This window comes from Stegodyphus dumicola, chromosome 2 (genome assembly GCF_044657685.1).
Source record: "Stegodyphus dumicola isolate Sdum_Otavi_A_Nest chromosome 2, ASM4465768v1".
In the NCBI taxonomy this organism is placed as follows: Eukaryota; Metazoa; Arthropoda; class Arachnida; order Araneae; family Eresidae; genus Stegodyphus; species Stegodyphus dumicola.
In genome coordinates, this window is record NC_140769.1 from 59,099,974 (window position 1) to 59,117,547 (window position 17,574).

General features: G+C 33.6%; 2 protein-coding genes across 5 annotated transcripts in view; one reads left to right on the forward strand and one right to left on the reverse strand.

The window, feature by feature from the left end:
* Positions 1-4,307, reverse strand: part of LOC118193369 (band 4.1-like protein 4A) — a 254,951-nt gene extending 250,644 nt beyond the window's left edge. For 2 of the 3 annotated variants that reach the window (XM_085810687.1, XM_085810686.1), the window contains exon 1: positions 3,995-4,306. In XM_085810687.1, the coding sequence (XP_085666813.1) occupies positions 3,995-4,078 (84 nt within the window). In that variant the 5' untranslated portion in view covers positions 4,079-4,306. Of the gene's footprint in view, positions 1-3,994 lie in introns of all 3 variants that reach the window. The other variant, XM_085810688.1, reaches the window with a different exon arrangement.
* The window catches only part of LOC118193365 (uncharacterized), a 93,167-nt gene that overhangs the window by 61,012 nt on the left and 14,581 nt on the right, over positions 1-17,574 (forward strand). The window contains exon 1 of one of the 2 annotated variants that reach the window (XM_035364445.2): positions 9,134-9,275. The exons of the other annotated variant lie outside the window; for it this stretch is intronic. The gene's annotated coding sequence lies outside the window, so the exon portion shown is untranslated. Of the gene's footprint in view, positions 1-9,133; positions 9,276-17,574 lie in introns of those variants that run through there. 2 annotated transcript variants of the gene reach the window in all.

Sequence of the window (17,574 nt, forward strand, 5' to 3'; positions counted from 1 at the left end):
AAGAGCTATGTTTCTAGAGATTAGAGATACAGGTAGGAGATAGGCTAGCACCGCAGCACTGCCATGTGTGATTGAGATATTACTGTACCTAACTAACTTGTTATGCTTCTGCCCTAATTTGGAATTACGAGAGAGAACAAACATTCTGAGGAGGAGGTTCTACAGTCTCTCACCCCTTTTCCCTTACCACCAAACTTTCGAGCGGATTTCGACTTGCGGCGGTATTTGGAAGCTGACGTATCATATCAATATCTCTCACTAACATCAATTTGGCTTTAAAACAGGCTATTCCACGTAATAATCAGACTTACGGAATGCTATCAGTGCTTAGCGACATTGTAAGCACCAACAGACAGTATAAGAAGCATAACACGATCACCGCTCTTGATGCCAAGGGTGCCTTCGACTACTTTTGGTGACTGGACATAATCAAAAGTCCAGATGCCTTGAACTTCCCAAGCTCAATAAGCACATGTTCAGGAGTTACCTGAAGGACCACAATGTGAAAATTACGCTATATAGTGAAACAGTACGGAAAACTCTCACGAGACGATGTACACAGGGCTCGTGATTAGGACCGACTTTGCGGAATCTGGTAGCAGAGGAAAGAGGAAAAGTCAGTCTTTCCTCCGTCTGAGAACACGGCAGGAGTGACTTCAGTGGCATACGCAGACGGTTTTCTGTTAACAGAATCAGGCCGCAGTGATCTGGAGAGTTGTGCACAGGAGTGCTTGAATATGTTTAATGTTATCTATGTGTATATTAGGTATGGGTGCTCTTTACGTGTCTATTATGTTTTTATTTAATGTTACTTATCAGTATACGTAAATATTTATTTGCTTGTACGCGTATTATGCTAGCGGGCGCACCAGCGGCCGAGCGGTAAAGTCGCTGAGCACTGGTAGTTCGGTTCAGAATTCGAATCCTGGCAAACGGGCTGCTGTACGGGCATTTTCGTGGTTTTCCCATGTGTAACGTGTATGCAGGACAGTTGCCCTCAAAACGTCTGCCACGAAGGCAACCTTTCCCTTAGGCAGATAGCCCTCCTGTGCTTTGCCGTAATCAAATAAACAAAAATGTTATCTTAGCAGAGTAGTTAAAGGTAGAATCATAATGATGTATTTTCTGGAATGATCTTCCTTGGCAATGGCTCGGTCGGACGTTGGAATAACATTTGAAGCATTTATTTTTGTATGTAAACATTAATTTTATTAGTTGTGTTTGTAGGTTTGCATCTTGCTGATGTGGTTGCAGAACAGTACCAGCTTCTTATTAATGTACAGGGAGGTCATAAAAAGTTTCCCCGATATATGAGCCCAGAGGCCTATCTGTTCAACCAATCGGAATGAAATTTCACATTTTGTTATTGAGATTGTTATAATTTAAAATGTGAAATTTGCACACATTGTTGCACTAAAGTTGTTTCTTATATTATTAACTATCATCGAACGCATGAACATTTTGTGCTCATACAAGCACATCTAACTGATTTGGTTTGGTTTGGTTTATTAGATTACGGCAAAGCACTCGGGGGCTATCTGCCTTAAGGGAGGGATGCCTTCGTGGAGGACTTTTTAAGGGAAACTGGCTCGTATACACGTTACACATGGGGAAAACCACGAACACACCCATGCAGCCAGCCCGTTTGCGGGATTCGAACCTCGGACCGAACTACGAGTGTTCAGCGACGTTACCGCTAGGCCGCTGGTGAGCCCTCACATCTAACTGAAATTTAATTTCAAGCCATGTACTATTCAAAAGTGGGTGCGGAAAATATTTATTTCTCTGAACTACTGTATTTTGATTTCTGCCATGATGCTAACATGTGATACGTGAAGAAATCAAGGTGTTTAAGAGCCATGAGAATGGAGCATTCTCCAAATTCCTACGTTAGCAAATTTCCTAGTTCAGACAGTATCGGAAAACTTTACACAAATATCAGTGTGCTTTATCATGTTGGGAAAAAATATACATATATATTTAAGATATAAAATACGCAACTCAACGTTATTAACTTTAATTTAGCAACAGTTCTTTTAATTCCTCATTTTAATTTCGCTACATCCCCTTCCTGAAATCTAAACTACACTTGAAACCTAATCCGCATTATGTCATCTGCAATGCGACGGCTCTTGTCCAACAACCGTTCAAAATTTAAAGAAATGACTGAACGTTATAAATATGCTTTGCTGAAATGCGCACTTTTTCTTTTCCTGTCTTCCTTTCACTGTGCAAAAGTGTATTGCTCATTCCTCTACTTCAGCCATTGTCTAATGATTTGATCCATTTTATAAAAGTGTAGAGGGTGTTTATCGCACTCAAAATGATGTCTGAATACGTTGTTTATGGTTATTAAGAATGTTCACGAATTAATTAAGATGATGTTTTTGGTTACATCTGTCTCTGTTATGTCATCTTGTGTGTTTAAGCTAATTTCAAATCCTCAAGTCATCTAAATCAATATTTGAATACAGATCTGAAGGATAGTGAGAAATTTTAGCATATTATTTTATCATCCTCCAAATTTTATCAAAAATTGAAGTCTAATCGATTATAGCAAAGCATGCGAGGGCTATCTTCCTAGTCCTAAATGAAAGGATGCTTTTTGCGCATGATTATCTGATAAAACTGACTCGTATTCACATTACGCATGAGGAAACTACAAAATCACCATATCAGCCGGTCTCATAGTCTCATGATTACAAAATAGATGTGTGTAATCATACAATACGAAAATGAGTACATAAAAATTTTTTGCTATCCGCCATATTTTACATTTTGTCCCGCAGTTTGAGAACTAATACTCTGAGAAATTCACAACCTTTTACAGATTTAAAATATCACCTTCGCATCAAAAATTATGAAAAGAAGGAATCTTGAGGACCACTACCCAGCCCAGCTTCTTTTTTATACTCTTTTAGCAACTAGGAAATAATTATAACTTGTTCACCCAACCCTTTCTTTTTATATGCAGTGTTGATCTCACCCCGTGTAATATTTACACATTTAAGAACCGAATAACTAACACCTAGCCCCTAGTTATTCAAAAGCGCAAACCGATCTTTGCCTTATATCTTCGGAGTGCAGAAACTTCAGACTGAGAATCCTTGCTCTCTGGAAATCCAAGTGTTGCAGAACAAGTATCAAGCTACAACTCTATTCTTCAAATCTACGTTTCACAAAAAAAAAAAAATAAAATAAAATAAAACCGGGCGCTCAAAATAAACTTTAGTATCAACCGAAGGACTTTTAATTACGAAGCACTTAGGTCAGAACGACCTTTATTTGACTGTAATTAACAAAGACTTAATAATTAATTAAGAAAGTTGCATAAGCGTAGGAAAATGGGGCATAACGGAAAGGTCAGAGCGACCTTTTTTGTAAAAACTACAAAATTGTTGTTACGATTTCATAAGCCTTTACGTTGTCTCTGTAATTAGAAACACTTTAAATCCATCAAGAATTTACCAAGTCTTAGCCCATGTTATGATACAGAGATCATTCAATGGATTTTTTTGTTGAATAGCTTCCAATCACTACTTTTCTTAGTTTTCAAGACTTCTTTCCTGAATTTAAGCCATTAGCTCTCAAAAACTGAAACACATTTATAATATTTGCCGCGTCTGTTAAAAATGTAAAGAAAAATATTTCGAAAAACAAACTGTATAGATGGAAACAAAAAGTAATTTTTTTCTTCGTAAGAAGTATCCTTGACAGATTTTGCAGTATACAAGCACATAAAGAAGTATATAATATTTTCTTTGGAAAAATTTTAGTTTTAACTACACAATTTTAAAATTCATCTGCAGCCTTCAAAAACATTTTATGAGACCCTTTTTGGGCGTTACCCGCACTTTGAGAAGGCCCGTTATATTTTGTTAAAAATCAAACATTTGGGCATAAAATATATGTGCTGAAAATTATCAATTGTCATATTTCGTTAGAGCATCAAAGCAAAATATTAAGTGAAAATAAAAATTAATAAACTTTTTACCTCTATTTCTTCAACGATATCCGTTTCATCCAATAAAACAACCGTGCACTGGTATTTTTTCTTTTCCCCACCAAAACAAGGCATTATAATTCGAAAGAAAAAACTCTCTTAAATGACACACATAAATTAATTTGGCATAGATCCCTCCTAGGAATTTAAAATTCACGATTCAAAATGAGTATTCTATAATTCATCCTGATTATATCACAGAGAAGAATACCCAGAAACAAAAGAACTCTCTACTCTTAAACTTTCTTCAGTTACAGCATTTTGCAGGTGATGTTTCTGCGCTTATTGCACCTGGACTAACAAGACCAGTGGAACCGAAAGTTTTCTCGTGAAATCCCCCATTACATCCAAATTCTTTGATTGGAGATAACTGGTGCTGCCATCTATCAGACGTAATGAATGTAATGACATGTAATGAAAACACGGACGTTGTAATTTTTCTTCTTGTTTTCTTAAATGTATATTTGAAGTTGAATACATTCTTTTTATAAAGCATAAAGTCTCTCATCATCTTTTTTATAGCTTTATGCTATCTTGTGCGATGACAAATAGTTTTCGTGATCTTGTGTGATGACAAATAGTTTAAGCTGTTTAAGTTGTATGCATAAATGTTAGATTAAATCGATAAAAAATTAGCAAGTCTTAGGCATGCCTACGGCAGTTTGATAATTGCTGGAGGATAGTAAGATCACGTTCTTTATGTTTCAAAATACGATTCTCTGAAGTTTGGTTATTTCGCAGTTTAGAAGATTTTAAACATTTTTTGCTTCAGTTAAATTTAACGTAGAACGTGCGTTTTGTGATTCTCCTGATATATATTACACATCTCTGTAATTGACCAAAATTTTTTATGTAAATATATGTACTTATTTTTTTTCCAATAAGCGTGATAGTTATGAAAACAATTGCATTTCAAAAGTGCAGTTTCATTAAAAAAAAAAAAAAAAAATAGTCGTGCAAATTATGCAAAGGAAAATCTACCACTCCATTAAATTTTTGAGGAAAAAAAAAAATATTAGTTCGTTAAAATGTATATTTAGATGGACCACCTTTAGCCTTAAAACAGCAAAAAATGCGTTTTGATACAGAAAGATTAACGTTTCGCGTTCATTTGCTGCAATTTTCTACCGTTAATTAAATACAACTATCTTTAATACTCCTATAGTCAAGACTTAAAGTCTTATTTCTTTACCGAGATATTTTAAGATTCTTCACAACTAGGGCCGTTCCTAGGCCATTGGCTGTCCGCGTACTTTCCCAAGATTGCTGCGCCAAAATTAAAAAATGATTAATAAATTTTTATTCCATACTCACTAAGTGCTTACATGACAAGTTGTATAAAAAGTACTTACATACGGCAAGTACTTACAGTGAATTTAATGAATTTAAAATATTTAGGCGTCGGTTCACGAGAATATTTAGGCGTCGGTTCACGCTAGGAACAGTCCTGTTCACAACACTGGGACATAGATTACTTTGCAGGGCATTCAGACACATTATTTTACATTTATCTCAGCCGATTCATAAAATGTAAGATATATCGTAGGAAATAGTGTCAGCCTGAAATACAGTTTAAGAAACCCTGCTCTACAGTATAAAGTGAAAAACACTCCAGCTTATTTTTATAGACATCGTTACTTACATTTCGAGCATATGAACAATTTTTACTAATTGTAAAAAATACATACAATTTCAAACCATACTTCCAACAAGACAGTTACTAACATAGAACAGATGTGGTCTTAAAGAAGTTTTTACTTTAATGTTATATAATCAAGATCTTGCTTTGTCTTTATGACCTTACATGCAATAATAAGATATGCAGCAGTGGAGAATAGGATCAAGAACGCCTCGCCTTATAAACAATTCAATTCACGAACAAATTATCTGAGCAAACAGCACCTCAGATGACGAAAGATTGCTCCACTTACGAGCACTCAAATTGGCAACATGATTTTCAAAGCTGTTTTGAAATATGTTATACCAGGGACTTCTCTGGGAACATCATTTTAATAGTTTTCATTAATTATTCTCATTACTGAAGCCTGGCAGCAAGTGATTTATTGGATCGTGAATTCGGCCTGATGAAGGGAATTATGGACAAATTGGGTTACAAGGCAGAAATTTTGAATGCTTTGATAATTAGGACTTTTCTGTTAATTATGATATGGTTTCTTAAGGCAAAACCATAGGTTAGGAAATAAACAATAAAGACGAGGGCAAATTATTAGGACCATAAAGAATTACAACAACTTCAGAAACAGCAACAATAGGCGATTGGGATGGCATACCTTTAGAAGAAAAGGAAGAAATTTACAAAATTTTCATGCAACGATATCACTTTGATAAAGTAGTTGCAGGCTACATCATACACATATTCAAAGATCTCACTTTTGAAAACATTTTAAGCGCAAATAATAACAAATCACATAGAACAAATTTTGAATGAAACAGAGACACAGGGAATTTCAAGCAGAGTCGAATGACGCTCACAGACAAAGAAAAGATAGTAGGGGATACACCCCAAAAATAGAGTTACCTGAACTTTTTATGGAAGGGGATTTCGCATCCACACTAAAGCATATTCCTCATCATTTTTCTCTTATGTCGTCCACTATTTTTTTGTACAAGTACAGTAAAATTAAATTAACTTTTCATCTATTTTATCTTTTTAGTGTTATATTTTATCTTTTCATTAGTTTACATTTAATAATTTATATTTGTTTCAAGTTATGGACTTGTGCAGAAAATACTGGTGCAAAGTTTAAAGAAACAATATATCAATGGTTCCCAACCTGGAGTGCGAAATGCTACTTTTCTTTATTTGTTTAAAATAAATTAAATAATTTTTTCAAAATGACACAAATGGCATTGGTGAGAGTGTAATATTTTTAAATTTTCATGTTTTATTTTATTTTTATTTATTAGAAAAATTTGATTATATAACTTTTTTTCTGTTGTATTGCTTTTTTTTAGAAATTGATTTAGAGGAGGCGAAAACATATTAAAAATTTTTAGGGGTGAGAGACATGATAAGGTTTGGTAGCCCGTGAAATAGGTCCAGGAAACGAATTGCTCCACTTTACATTAATTTCAATTGGGAAAATTGTTTCGTTTCACAAACATTTCGGTTGACAAATGACCTTCAGGAACGAATTAAGTTCAGAAACAGGTTTCTCTGTATGTGCATTTACATCTGGGAAAAAAAATTACCTTTTTAGTTTATTTTGTTCTAACTATAGAAATTTGGCTCATTTGAAACTCATTTTTATCTGTTTTTAATACCTAAAAGATTATTCCCCTCTCCTCTTCCGTCCTCTCATTTCTCTGCATTGTGGAAGAGTACACATTATCAAATATTTTTACAATTCTTTCATACTTTTGTTATTGATACTCATTGGTATTCTTTCTTTTCAGCCTTTAATATTCTTTCTGCCTTCTTTGAAATTAAAGATACAGTACGTAAATTCTTATATTTAAAATTATCTGTTTAAAATGGGAATAACAAATGATAGAAAAAACAGTACCTATTATTATCCCATAGTAAATTAACGCATGTTTTTAATAATAATAATAATAAAGGCTAAATTATTCAGGACTACTTGCTGGCATCTGTTTCACTTGGTCGCTTGCGCACGAAGCTTGCAACAAGTATTTCCTTCAAGTGGCGGTACTGTCTATTTTCCAAGACTTATCTACCTTGAAGAACCTTCTTTTGAGGGGTTTTTATTTATTTTTTTAATAACTCCCCCCCCCCGCTTAGATTTTACAGATATCTCAGAAATAGACATAAAAGTCTTAATTTTTTCTTGAAGAACAGAACCTGTGCCCGTCATAAAAGAAATGTATACCGTATCACACAAAATCTAGAAAATTCTACCATTATACTTTTGCCAAACTTTACCGTTTATATGCTCTAATTCTATTGCAACGGAAGATTTAAATACAGATGAGAGGATTGTTCCTGATGCGCAATTACGATAAAGATGCGACATCGTGAATATTTATTCACTGCCTATGCCTAATGTAAATTCTAGTTTATTAGAGATTATTCTGAAATTCCATACAAAAATCAAATCGCTAAATGTCGAATGAAGATTCAGGATCATTAGGATCATTAAATGATAATATGTTACCTGGATTCACTCTAAATATTGAACATCACTTTTTTAATTCTTGAATACAATTTTGCGTTTTTAATTGATGTTGAAAATGTTTATTACCAAATCTGTAGATTTATAGCTCAAAAAACTCCTATTTTGATCAATAAATGCGCCATCAACAACATGCGCATTGAACGTATACATCATTTAAAAAGGTGACTGCAGATTTTAAATTTCTTGAATATCGAATCTACATTCAGGGACCCTGTACAAAGGGTCCTTTTAGGAGCTTCCATTGATTATTTTAATATATTTCGCAAAAGAAAAATAAGGTTGTTAATAGTTATAGGATGATTTTGAAATCTCGCTGAAACTACAGGATTTAGGCCTGAGTCTTGCGAGTGCAGGTAGAAATCATCAGACTCTTCTTAGAAGTTTTTTACGAAAATTTTGTTGTCTTCGTTGATCAAGATGATGTGTGTATTTAATTATGGCTAAGCACACTAGGGCTATCTGCCTAAGGGGAGGGATGCCTTCGTGAAGGACTTTCTGAGGGAAACTGGCTCGTATACACGTTACACATGGAGAAAACCACGAAAACACCCATGCAGCCAGCCCGTTCGCGAGATTCGAACCTCTGACCGAACTACCAGTGTTCAGCGACTTTACCGCTCGGCCGCTGGTGGGCCCTGATCAAAATGATGAACTAGGACAATGCGTACTATGCTTTAACAAATATTCCCTTAAATGGGTAATTCAGATTCACTCAATTTTCTTAAAGTTTCTAATTAAAAATACACATTTCGATAAAATATCGTCCGAAAAATGGAACCTGAAACTTCAGTCTCAAAAAATTTCATAAAAGACTTGTTGAAGAAACGAGATCTATTGTAGCTTCTAGTGGGAGTGAAATTACATGACGCACGCGTGATATTTTTCCTGTCACGTCACAAAGCGTATAAATATGCCATTCAGCGCAATAGGACGAAAAACTATCAACACTTACACGCAAATGTTGTCAAAAGGTTTTTTTTTTTTTTTTTTTTTTTCAGATAAGCTACGCAATATCTGTGTGCTGATATCGTCTGTTAATAGATACGGAGTGTTTTGAATCATAGGATGAAGCGATAAAATTCATATTTTTGTATAATATTCAATGGTTATTCGATGTAAGTCATAAAATATTTGTTTTTCATGCATGTTTTATTTTTTAATGCATTTATTCATTAATTTTTATAAAAACTGCATTTGATATCTATATGTGAATATTTGTTATATTAATATAATCCAAAAATTGAAATGTTAATAAGGTTTCAAAAATATCTGGGCTTATTTTTTTTCTCGCTTACAGGGCTTATTTTCTCTCGTTTACCAAATCCAAATAGTAAACTCAGTGTACCTGACTTTTCCGTTATAAGTTTTGCTGTCATTATTGGTTTGCGATGTTTAGAGTTTTGTTAATATACATGTGAAAAACCTTTCAAATTTATGCTTACGAATTAAGTAGTAATCTTGCAAAGTAAATCTGATTCATAACATTCTATAAATATAAACATAACTTTCAATTCAAGATAATGTTGCATCGCTTGTTTTTGAGTTATTTTATTTGATGAAAGAATTACATATGAATTCTTTGCATCAGTATGAAAAACCAAGTATTTAAAGAAAATTATTGTTAGGATAAGATTCATTGTTTGATTACGTTTTATTAGAATACATGATACATGATCCTTGTTTTTTTTTTTTTTTTTTTTCTCCATAGATTACAGCCTTATTTGTTCTGGTTTTGATAGGGTTAAAGACTATGTTAATTAAATTAACAATTTTTATCACCAAAACTGTACGGACTTCTCGAATGAATTAAATCTTGTCGCCAGTTTGTATTCAACTAACATGTAAATTATCACAAGATAGCACTTTGGTTTCACTCACATGCTGATTGTCTATAGTTGATTAGTTGATTATACAAGTTGGCCCATGATAAACCGAACCGAAGGTGGCCAGACGAGAAACTGAAAAGCTTTAGCGTATTCGACTATGACAGGACGGTGCGACAGTATATACGCCTCCTTAGAAGTAATGCATCCAGGTTTCACACCTAGCAGGACTCGAAGGGTTTTTGCAGAGCCTGCTCAAAGAACCGGCAACACGGGCAGTTTCCCGGGGCGCCATCAAGTATTACCCTCTCCCCCCCCAAAAAAAAATATATTTTCCAATCTGATGTTTTTTTTTTTTTTTTTTTTACACACTTTTCTGTCTAAATGCGAGCATCACTGAAGTTCAACTTCTTAACTTCTGACAATCTGAGTTAAAGTACCGCCGTTTTACAAAATATTTTGATATACACAGATCAATATATTCCTGCGATATTCCCATTGTGTCAAACAATGGGAATATCGCAGGCTCAACTTCATACAAATACGTCCAGATATGTCATTTGATGACTGTGAGGACAAATCCGCCAAAAGTGCTGTACTTTTTGAAAAAAATAACAACTGCATGCCTGAAGTAAAAGATCAAGGTCACAACTATAATGCAGTTGAAAGCTTAGTCTTAGGTAGTAATGTCACATGCACAGTCGGGAATCATGGGAATCTTGAAAGTAAATTTGAGAGCTCAACCAAAATAAATGTCAACTTCAGTCGCATACTGGCCAGATAAATTATCAATAGATGAATGGGATCACTTCATTATAAAAATACTTCATCCTATTAATAAACAATACAGTTTTCCAAAAGGTGAAAATAAAAATAGTTTCACTGTGACAATGGTGGATAGGATAATAAACAATGATGAGAGTTTTTTTACGAGTTATTTATTCAGGTAGAACCCCCCCCCCCCGAAAAAAAAAAGAATATTGCTTTGGTTGTTGAATTTTTGGCTTTCCCAATCAGTAAATTTTAGGAAAATCTGGAATTAATCATGCTTATGAATATTTATAGTTACATAAAAATTGAGCAAATCACCTAGAATGTCTGAAGAAATGGTTTGAAATATCACTGCGATGATTACCGACTAAGAAAATTATAAGGAGCTTGATAATGTCACAAATGGATAAAAGAGCAATAGCATTGGTCTAAAGTTTTAGAACGTTTAATAAGTATTACTTAGTTTTTAGAATGTTTAATGAGTATTACTTAGTATTTAGATGACCGTCATTTAGCTTTCAGAGGAACTTGAGATACATTATTTACATCACACAATGAGAATTGTTTAGGTCTTCTTGAATTACTTTGAAAATCTGAATTAACAATGAGTGATCATTTATGACGGGTTGTGTCTAAAGAAACGTACATTCGCTATTGATGTAAAAACGTTCAAAATGAAATAATGATTTATTGTTACTGTAAAGTATACAAAGCTATTTTCTGTACGAGGGGTGCTTCCGTGAAGGAAATTCTCTGTGAAGGAACGGTTTCATATTCAAGTTATACATGGGAAAAGTCCAAAATTTATACGCAGCCAACCCATTCCCTTTGAACCGTTCTATGACCAGCAGTCAGTATTATCCCCTCTATCACTTGACAACAACGAATATTAACAAAGCAAACAAAAAATAAATAAATAAAACTTATTTACTAGTTGTTAAGTAAAATTTCTGGAGCCTGAAATCTTTTAAAATGGATGCTGCAAGTTTTCCTTATCCATACTAAAAGAAATCTAATATTGAGGATTTAGAAAAGGAAAATGAAGAAATTATAAAATTTATTGCATTGGACAGAATTCGAACTAGCAATGGAAATATGTTTAGATAATTTTAAGATAGTGAGACGGTTTCAGTATGAAAATCATGTTCCTTTTTCCATCAGTGTTACGATCTAGAAAGGATTGATTATTTGTGTAAATCAAGAGTTGTTATGTATTTTGGAGCATTAATAAATTAATTGATGCTGTAAATTGTAGCAGCAAACTATTGCAAACATCATGTAATGAAACCATAGCTTATATTAAAGTACAGGATATTTTCCAATATAGAACAACACACGCTAAATAACTTTCTGCAGAAAGATATACGTACCTATTAACCACTCATAAGCTAAATGTGTTATCTCTTATAACAGTGTTGTTTTCAAAATAATAATAATTATTAATAAGTATAATGTATAAATATTGTATTGTTGATAAAATAATAAGTATTGTTGATAAAATAATAAGTATTGTTGATAAAAACTCGTATGTTGACTCGTACCCCCCCCCCCTTATAAAGATCTGTTAGACTCATACTCACCTTTTAAAGACGCCAAAAGACCTCAAAGAGACAATCCAAGGTACTCATTGTGAAGTAACTCTTTATTTTTTTTTTGTAATTTTTATTTATTAAATACTGTATTTAAAATCTTAAATATATCATTCATTTTTTAGTGTTTTTAATTGTTTATTTGATAGAATCTACAACTCTTATCTCAACAAAGCTAGGAGATAATTCGTGTGGCGAACCTAGTAATATTTTAGGAACTGTTCGTACCATGAATTTGATGAGTATGTAAATTTTAAGAGCGTCTGAATTTGACGTTTTATATATTCAATAAACATACCATTTCATCTATCATCTAACAAATGAAAATCAACATCATCTAACAAAATATCTAAACAAATGAAACATTTTTCATCATTATTTTTACTGAACATAAATGATAATACATCACCTAAAAATGTACTACATCTTTACAAGAAATAATTTAATGCTGAAATCAGAGATTCAGATAAACAGTTATTACTAAGAATCTATTCGTTTCCCCAAGATAATACTTTTCACATTATTTTTCTTAGAACAAAATAATCAGAAAGTGATTTCAAACTGATATTAAGAAAATAATGCTTATAATTGGAATCTAATCAAGCGTTTAGTATTTTCTTAAACATTTCCTTAATTTCAGTTCTGAGAATGTTAGTTAATTTTTTTGAATATATATATAATAAAAAAGTAAAAACGTGATGGTAAGGGAGAAGAGGTTCCTCAATAAATCAACCTGGATTTTTTGGAAACAAAAATTATGTTACATTTTATCAAATATGAGAAATAAGGCTATGCCTGATGGAAAATGTTTGTATGAAAAGAGTATTACATCTGGATAGCATATAATGAAAATTCAGAAACACAATATGAAGAAGCTTGCAGTCCGGAAATTCTAGAACACAATCTAATAATTTAAAAAAATTATCAGCAAAATATTAATATAAACAACAAAAAGCGCAACCATTTCGCTTTTGTTCTTACATAATTAAATTAAATTGTCACCAATGGAAAATATTACAATTGAATTCAAAGAGAATTTGAAAATAAGAATATAATAATACGTGTTGCAAAATATTACTAGAAATTCTGATAAAATGATCTTGCAAATGAGTAACTTCACTGTACTGATCAGCAATGAACTTTTACAATACTAATGGTAACTGAAAGATCTTAAAATTATCAGCAAAATATTAATATAAGCAACAAAAAGCGCAACCATTTCGCTTTTGTTCTTACATAATTAAATTAAATTGTCACCAATGGAAAATAATACAATTTGAATTCGAAGAGAATCTGAAAATAAGAATAGAATAATACGTGTTGCAAAATGTTACTAGAAATTCTGATAAAATGATCTTGCAAATGATTAACTTCACTGTACTGATCAGCAATAAACTTTTACAATACTAATGGTAACTGAAATATATTATTCATCACTGAATGACAACATTTGCTTTGTTAGCTCTTTCATATTTTGTAAAAGGTCAACGACTTTTTGATTAACAAACTCAGCGACTTCAAAGCGAGCCAATGGCAACACAGTAAGGGGGGAAAAAAAATATCTCCAGCGCGTGAAGCTGTCTGTGAGAAGTTCTAGAGATATGCTGTTTTTAAATGTTTTGTAATATTACTGTTGAATTGAATTTTATGTGGTTTAAGTGCGAAGAACATGATATTTAATAAATAAAGGTAGCACATGTAACGTTAAAAAAAACTCCCCTTTGGACGTAATATAAAAATCTGAAAGCGTTCAGATTTTATTTTTATTTTTAAACTTTAACGAATTTTTGATTAACAAACTCAACGATTTCAAAACAAACAATGGGAAAACTGTACGGAAAAAAAATTATTTCTGTCATATACTTTCTTCTTGGGCGTGTAGGCTCTGGATATATGTTTGCGTAACGTGGAACGTGAACTAAATATGAGCATCGCTTAAAAGACATTTAACGACACCAACACTTTATTAACAAACAAACAAAACAAGAACAAACAATTAACACAAAAATAGAACCATGTTTATCATTACGCTGGCATACAGCGGGTTACTTTCCTTACTTCGCCTACTAAACAGTCTCTTCTCTGCTTTAGTAAGTCACGTGCGAAAGAGGCGTTGTAGGCCGTCCGACTAAACTGCGCATGCGTGGTCAACACGTCATGACAATTTCTACATAGACCTTATAAGAACAGAAATAGACTAACCCAAACGGGTTTTCTCCCTCGTCTGAGGCGTTGCCGGCTGTCACCTTGATCACATCCGGAGGAGTAGGAACGACTTGCAGAAATTTAACAGTGGTTGCCTATTGCAGCGTGTATAATTGTCAAGAAAAAGCTGGTTGTAGCGCCTCATTTCACAAATTGGAATTTCTACATATTTTTATTTTTTAAATTGAGATTGATTTTTAAAAATTTAACATATTTATCAAGCATAATTAACGTTCCAAATAATTATAAAGCTATTGCATGCTTTCAGGGCTAGATATTTTTTTAGCTTTTCCTATGCTGTAAGGAAATTTGTAATTACTTCTTTTAGAAAATAATATTTTAAATCTGAAGTAATAGAAAATTTCAAACAAGCAGTTTTCTCTTGCAATTTTTATGCTTTTTATTGGTGTAAATAAGTACTAAAATATTTAAAAACGAATTTTTGAAAGTTTTGTTTAAAATTCTAAATTGTGCTGCTTTTTTAAAATTATAGATGAGTATTGTTTACGTTCCGCGTATTAGAATGGCTCCGACATGGATGACGCAGTTTCGATTTTAAATATACTTAATAAATTCAACGACTCTTAGTCTATTTAAATCAAACTGAATACATTTAATAATATAACATTCACACGTAAACATTTAGTAATAATTCAGGAGTACAGATAAGCTTTAAAATAAGTATTACAAATGTTACAGGCCAGCTACGCTTTTAGCGACCGAATTCTACGAACAACAAATCTCAAAAGCGTGTTGCCAACGCAGGGCAACGAAAAGGTGGAAATTAATTCGATAGGCGTGGAAGTGAACAAGTATTATAGCACAATTTCTATAAAGGAATTTTATTTCAATTATATTTCATAATACATCATAATGATAAACACTTTTGACTCCTTAAAAATTTTTATACGAGGGCTATCCAGAAAGTAGATTACGTTTTGGAATAAAAAAATAAACAAAGTATAGGAAACAAATTTTATTATATACAGATGAAAGCCACACTCAAATACTACTTTTCTACATAGTCACCATACAAATTAAGGCATTTATCGTAGCGATGTACGAGCTTGGAAATTCCTTCGTCGAAAAATTCGGCCGCCTGCGCCTTCAACCACTTCGTTACCTCTTCTTGCAGCTGTGCGTCGTCATCAAAACGCTGCATAGCCAGCCACTTCTTCATTGCTGGGAATAGGTGGAAGTCGCTCGGTGCCAGGTCGGGACTGTACGGCGGATGAGGAAACAACTCCCACTTAAAAGATTCAAGAACTTTACGAGTGACATTTGCCGTGTGGGGCCGGGCGTTGTCGTGAATCAACAAGATCTTAGAGCTAAACATTCCTCTGCGCTTGTTTTGAATTGCTCTTCTGAGTTTTTGGAGAGTTTGGCAATACCTTTGAGAGTTTATTGTAGTGCCTCTTTCCAGGAAGTCCACCAAAATTACACCTTTTCTGTCCCAAAAAACAGTCGCCATCATCTTCCTTGCCGACATTGTTTGCATGCATTTCTTGGGTTTTTGGGGAGAACTTGTGTGCCCCCACTGCATTGATTGCAATTTCGTTTCACAGTTCACATGTTTCGTCACCAGTAACGATGCGATCGAGTAAAGAGTCACCATCCTTATGGTAAGCGTCCAAAAAGTTCAACGCTGCAGCCATTCGCTGATTTTTGTGGTCCTCTGTCAAGATTTTTGGAATCCATCTTGCACAAAACTTGTGGTAACCAAGCTTTTCGCTGATGATTTCGTGCAACAAACTTCGCGAAATTTGTGGAAAACTCAAAGAAAGTTCCGTTATTGTGAAATTTCGATTTTCACGGACTTTAGCATCGACTTTTTCGAGAAGTTCGGCGGTCACTATGCTGGGTCTTCCACTTCGATCTTCGTCGTGAACATTGGTTCGGCCATTTTGAAATCTTATGACCCACTGACGCACTCCACCTTCAGTGATAATGTTGTCCCCATACACTTCACGAAGCTGCCGATAGATTTCTATCGGTTTACAGTTTTTTGCAGTCAGAAACCTTATTACTGAGCGCACCTCGCAGCTCGCGGGATTTTCAATTAACGCAGACATTTCAAACCGTCACAGTATCTGAACGGAGCACAGCACGAACCTCTCACTAGCACGGCTAGATGCAGACTGAGCTGCGCAACGCTCTGACCCCAAGATGGCCGCGCTAGCCCCGCCCCTAGCGGACACAGACGGAAACGTAATCTACTTCCTGGATGGCCCTCGTACATTTAATTCTAATATTAAAATTGTATTTAACCGTAATAATTAATTTTGCTTGTATTTTACAGTGATTATTTTTTTAAATTTATTTTTAGTTCTGCATAAGATTTTTTTTTTTTCGGCGGTAAGTCTAGAAAGGCTGTTAGTTTCGAATTGGCATTTTGCGCTGTTTTACTATAAATGTCCCTGTCTCCTTGCAAATTGTTGTTACCAAATATTATCGCCCTGTATTATATGTAAAGAAACTAAATAATGAAGAACTGCATGAATACATATATGTTTCTTGCACTGTGACATAAACGACAGTATCTAGGGCCATCAAATTTTGAATAATATAATCCTCCACTCGAACATGGGCATCTGGACGGCCGAATTTCGAATTTGTTTTAATCTATTTCATATTTTGTAAACCTTTAACGAATTTTTGATTAACAAACTCAACGTTTTCAGAGCGAGCACTGTACGGAAAATAACAGTTTTATCTCAAGTGCGGAAATTCTAAAGATGTGCTGTTTTCAAATGTATGTGGTTTATGGGCGAAGAACATGATATTCAACAAATATAGGTAACACACAAAACTTTAAAAAAAGGTTCCTTTTGGGCGTAATATAAAATCTGAGTGCTTCTAGATTTTATTTTATCTTTTTTTCCCCCCTTCATTACGCTCAGGAAATTTTATGCTCCGAATTTTATGAATTATTAAAATAACTAATCCACTTTAATGTTAATAATTTAATGATCATATAATCAAATAAATATGATCGTTTCGTAATGTTACTATAGTTTGGAAAATCA